At 37.0% G+C, this 6,000-nt stretch overlaps 1 protein-coding gene across 1 annotated transcript in view; it reads right to left on the bottom strand.

The window, feature by feature from the left end:
* The window catches only part of LOC144435875 (ubiquitin carboxyl-terminal hydrolase 7-like), a 39,322-nt gene extending 33,526 nt beyond the window's left edge, over positions 1–5,796 (bottom strand). Inside the window, exons 1-3 of the mRNA XM_078124514.1 lie at positions 5,461–5,796; positions 5,060–5,179; positions 58–160 (exon numbers count right to left, since the gene is read on the bottom strand). Coding sequence (XP_077980640.1) covers positions 58–160; positions 5,060–5,179; positions 5,461–5,524 — 287 coding nt within the window. The 5' untranslated portion in view covers positions 5,525–5,796. The remainder of the gene's footprint in view (positions 1–57; positions 161–5,059; positions 5,180–5,460) is intronic.
* Between the last annotated feature and the right edge of the window lie 204 nt (positions 5,797–6,000).

Below are 6,000 nucleotides of genomic sequence, written 5' to 3' on the forward strand. Positions count from 1 at the left end.
CTTATGATGACATGTATCCCATGCCATGATAAAACAATATAATCTCTTCCTACTTACCATGGTAAATTTCGTACCATACAGGCCTCACCAAGCACCGTCTCCTTAAGTTTGCTAAAGTTAGGAATCTTAAATTGGAATGTGGCTTCAGGACGACTTTCATCTGTAAAGAGAACAAAAAGAAGAATCATGCTAAAAGTTACACTGTAATATCAAAATTGTACATATTTTCTATATAAGCTCGAAGGATGTTCAGTCAATCAACAAATGAAACACCTCATAAAGGACAGCTAAAACTAATTTAGAGAGAAACTTCCAAAAACATGCCTCAGAAATAAACTGTTAAATATTTTGTTGTTAATTCAAGAAACTACAACCCATTTTCAGTTAAGATCAACACCAAAAATCTGACATCACTGTACAACTTTGAAATGGAGGTCAAAATGATATCAAAATTCAGCCATTTTAGAATCCAATATGTCTTAACTTTATGGGGAAAATAAAGAGATTGTCAATTTCCATAGAAACAAGATGGTAGAATCCCAGATTTCTTTTGTTATATAATTTCAAAAGGACAAAGAGCAAACTTTCATATGCTAAAGTTTGGAGAGATTTGAACAACTTTGATTTTCAGTGAAATTCATCCCTCAGGTGTATTCTACCTTGACAAGAAACTTCTAAGATACCTACTTAAAAATCTGGAATGAAGGAATTTTTCAGCTAGTTAGTACTAGTAGTAGATTACTAGAAATCAAAGTAATATATCAACTACATGAAATTTGGAGTAACTTTTATTGAGATAGTTTCATGAAATTACTGAAAGACTGCAACAAATCTCAGTTAATTTTTCTGATCACAGAAGATGCTCACATCTAACTTTATCAAATGATGGGATTCCTATGATGTAAGTTACTTATCCTAATACTGAACAGTGTACTCTTATCATCACCTACTACTACATAGTCTGTCTAAGCTACAAGGACACATCATCATCTTTACAGAGGGTCACGCTGTTGGGACTTGTTACAGTTACAACTATTGAAAACTGTTACTACCGGGTAATGTACTATTTGGTTGTGGTTGCTAAATATGATTATCACCAACTCTTGGTAAATTCTGGGAAGACATTAAGATTCATCTTTCCCTCTATGTGCATTTTAAAGAACCCTACTGGGTTAATTGTTCAGTGCCTTTGAACATTATCGGACAAGTACTTTTTCATTCGGACAAGTACTTTTGATATTCTAGTTGTCCAGTGAATTGTTTTCATTATTTTGACACCTGATTACTGTTAACTGCAGTAAGCAGTTTATAATGTTTCTGGTTCACTGATTGGATTGATTATTTGGAGACCAAAATGTACAAAACATTTTCAGTTGCACTGTTGCTTTGAGTTTACCATGCAATCTAGCAGTGAGTTTTAATATTTAAACTAATCTTACAATTACATACAGACACACATACAATGTACAACCAGATACAGATGTAGACATCTATACACATAAGTATATCCAAATATGTATGCACATGCAAACGGTTACACAGCAAGACATATATATTCACTTAGATTAGATACAAACACACATTCACACATACATCATACACATACACATCATACACATACATACATGTACACACACCCACACAAACACATACATCATACACACATTCATAAATACATACATACATACATACATACATACATACATACACACACACACACATACATACATACATACATTTACATACATACATACATACATACATACATACATACATACATACATACATACATACATACATACATACATACATGCATGCATACATACATACATACATACATACATACATACACACATATGTACATGCACACATGCATGCATGCAATGCATACACACATACATACATACATACATACATACATACATACATACATACATACATACATACATACTAGCCACACAGACACACGTCCACATGCACACATGTGCGCACACACACACACACACACATACACACACACACACACACACACTTACTTTACAGACCCACGTTTGTTAAATTCACATTACATAACTTCAAACTGTCTCTAAACATGGCTTACATGGTTTTCAAGAACATGTGTTTATATCTCAGCAAATCCATAGAAATAGAAAGAACATCTAATGATTTATAATCAGTTTCTCCCTTGAAGAGACATTTTTCATTTTGACCTCAAGTGTGGGTAAATTATGACATAACTTTCAAAGGTAATTCTAAAATATATAAATTAAGTCTCCACAAAAATTAACCTGCTTAGTTGAACAAATAATTTTGGATATCAAAAGTCAACTTAAATCCTCATTAATGGCGTTATATGATAATTTAAAGTTGGAATGATTTCTCAAAGCTCTCCTTAAAATCAATGTCTTCCAGTGACAACACTCACTATTAGCTGTGAGATGCGAATGTTACGGCAGTTACATGCAAATGTACCTACATTAATGGAATGGTCTTTTCAACCCTTCAAGTATTTTCCAAACATTTTTTATATACAAATCACTAAATCTGTCTGATTTAGGCTCATTTTGGTACAAGAGTGATGTTCTGAATGTTCTTGTTTTTAAAGCATGACTGAGGAGTTGGTTTGACGCCAAAATGGATGCATATTACATTATACATCAATTAAATCTATGTGAAGCTTGGATGTAGTAGATGTACTAGCCCAGAGCTTGGGCTATCTGTCTTGAAAATGTCGGTCTCAACTCGACTCGACTCCAGACATACTGACAGGACAGTATGTGGAGTCTGATAGCCAAGTCTCTAGGTTATATGTGTACTAATGACTTCACTTATAACGAGTTGAATTGACGATTCTCTGTAAAAGAAGGAAGAGTAAGTTTGGCACTTGTCAAAAAATGTTAAGTGATTGACTCCCCATCATGCACAGACTATAGCCCTGGTGTATTACATCTGTAGTATGATGACCCATGGACATGGTTCATACAGTTTACAACCCATCCACAAAATAATTACATGTCAGTAATACAGTAATCAGGGCTTGAAATATTAAATGAAAAAATCCACTTGACCTCTGGACAAGAAGAAAATGAAATATTAGAAAATACTTGTCCACAAAGTGGATACGTTTTTGTAAATTTAATTTACATATTGTCCTTTTGATCAATCTTTGTCATGTGAGTTGCCATATTGTTATTTCCAGTTTGAGTTTCACTTTTACTTTGGGATTTTTGTTCTTAGTGTAAACTGTAAACTCAGGAAATTTAACCAGACTCATCATTAGTATGCTTCTCTTCATATGCTAATATGTCACTTCGAAAGTACAGAAATATTTTACTTGTATTATATAATAAGCGAGCAGAAGTTTTAAAATCAGTAACCATGAGAAATTCTACTTGTCCATTGGGACAAGTACTTTCTAAAACCTCTTGCCCAAGGCTTCATATCACCTGTCTGGGACACACTTATTTCAAGCCCTGGTAATTATTAGTCAAAAACACAGTCATATTTTTTGACAAAGAAAAAGTATCTATCTGTGTATTACATTCACCAAACCTTGTACGTAGTAAACAAATATTAACAGAATGGAGTCAGGATGGTCAAATGGTCAGAGTGGACTGCACAGAATGGAGTCAGGATGGTCAAATGGTCAGAGTGGACTGCACAGAATGGAGTCAGGATGGTCAGATGGTCAGAGTGGACTGCACAGAATGGAGTCAGGATGGTCAAATGGTCAGAGTGGACTGCACAGAATGGATTCAGGATGGTCAAATGGTCAGAGTGGACTGCACAGAATGGAGTCAGGATGGTCAAATGGTCAGAGTGGACTGCACAGAATGGAGTCAGGATGGTCAGATGGTTAGAGTGGACTGCACAGAATGGAGTCAGGATGGTCAAATGGTCAGAGTGGACTGCACAGAATGGAGTCAGGATGGTCAAATGGTCAGAGTGGACTGCACAGAATGGAGTCAGGATGGTCAGATGGTTAGAGTGGACTGCACAGAACGGAGTCAGGATGGTCAAATGGTCAGAGTGGACTGCACAGAACGGAGTCAGGTTGGTCAGATGGTCAGAGTGGACTGCACAGAATGGAGTCAGGATGGTCAAATGGTTAGAGTGGACTGCACAGAATGGATTCAGGATGGTCAAATGGTTAGAGTGGACTGCACAGACTGGAGTCAGGATGGTCAAATGGTTAGAGTGGACTGCACAGAATGGGAAAGTTGCAAGTTTGAGCCTCACCACAGCCATTTTTTCCTAACATTGTTTAAGTCCTTGGGCAAGATTTGCACAACAATTGTCAAAGTCAACCCAATTGTATTATATGGGGACCTGGTAGGACAGCGGTTGCTATGTGAAGGATATGTTTACATAGGCTGCTGTGGACTGTATGTATCCCAGGGAATGAGAGAAGTGTAACAGATTGATGTGCCACTGAAAGTCCATGCCAGGAGTAATAGCTGTAAAGTATTTGAGCTTTGTTGGAACGCACTATACAAAAATTACATTTATTGTACATGATCAGACACTACACAATGTACCTATAATGCAGATTTTTTTTCAATCACCTTGAGGCGAATTCCTACATTTGATACTACACCAAAATGAAACAGTTCAAAAAGCTATTCAGTTCCAGGATGACTGGGATTATGTACTGTGTTCAAACGGGAGGTTTTTGAAGGAAGTGGGGTGCACCTGATAATGAAGAGTTTATACTATAGCCAGTTCTGACATTACACAATAGTCAATACAATGTTTGTGTCTTGTCACTGAGGGCTCCCTCTCTCTGACCCTCTAGTCCAAACCACAACTGGCTACCCCTACTTCCCTAGAGTTTCACCACTCTTATTGACACAGTCAATGCAAGTAACCCATACCTATGTGTCATCTGAGTGTTATGTGCATCATATGGACAAGTTTTACAAAGCTGTGTCATGAGGAAGTGTTAACAGTTTACTTTGAACACCTTTGAGTGCTCATTATCTGTCTGAAGCATATAACTGTCTTCTCTTTTGTGAAGTAGCCTGTACATGGTAGTTTATGTAGGCTGTATTATTATTACCTTCCTCCATGTTATCATCATCTTGTTGCATGTCATCATCTGCATTCACATCACCATTCAGGGTCTGCTGATCACCACCGGACTTCACTTCATCTCCCTGGTTTACAATACCGTTCTCCCCTTCAAAAATAATCAAAATTCGTGATTGAATATCAAATCCATATAGTACTAATGCTACTACACCACTAATACATTTAAGTAATATTAACATATTTATTTAAAATAATATTCAGGGTGGTCCCTGGGTGAACAAGTCCTCGTCGGAGGTGTTTATTTGCGGCAATGTATTGTCTGTGACAGCTCTTTCGGCTAGTCCAGTCGAGTCACGACGACACAAAAGGCAACCGCCAATTATAAATGTATGTTTGCACCGAATGAGGCCGAAATGAGTGCTAACGTACCTTCCCTTGTATCCATCTCTTCCGAGTCCGATAACTTCTGGTCCTCTTTATCGCAATGATTCATGGTTTTGTCAGTTTTTTGACCGGTCTCAGTGTCGTCTTCCTTAGTCCCCCCAACAGACGGAGACGAAGGGGATTTCTGAGACACTTGACTAACTTTAACGTGCTTACTCGCGATCCGCCCAATTTCTGCAGTATTAGCCCCTGACTACAGGGGATCACCAATATTTTAGAATTATATTTAAATAATCTAACATGAGACGATTAAAACGAAATATTTGGGGAAACCTCGACAAAACGTGATTTACACACACACACACATTAACACAATAATAAACAAGATGGCCGTCAGCTGAGATATTGCGCGGAGAATTATGGGATATATCAATTACACAATTGCCGATAGAGGGCAGGTTATAAAGGCGACGACTGTTCACTGACACAATCAGGTTCAAAAAGTTCAAAAAGAAACTATATTGGGTGCACCTTGTTGAGGAAAGTTTTATATCATTGTTACCATTGAAAAGATACAAGATATAT

This window comes from Glandiceps talaboti, chromosome 5 (assembly GCF_964340395.1).
Source record: "Glandiceps talaboti chromosome 5, keGlaTala1.1, whole genome shotgun sequence".
NCBI classification, from domain to species: Eukaryota; Metazoa; Hemichordata; class Enteropneusta; family Spengelidae; genus Glandiceps; species Glandiceps talaboti.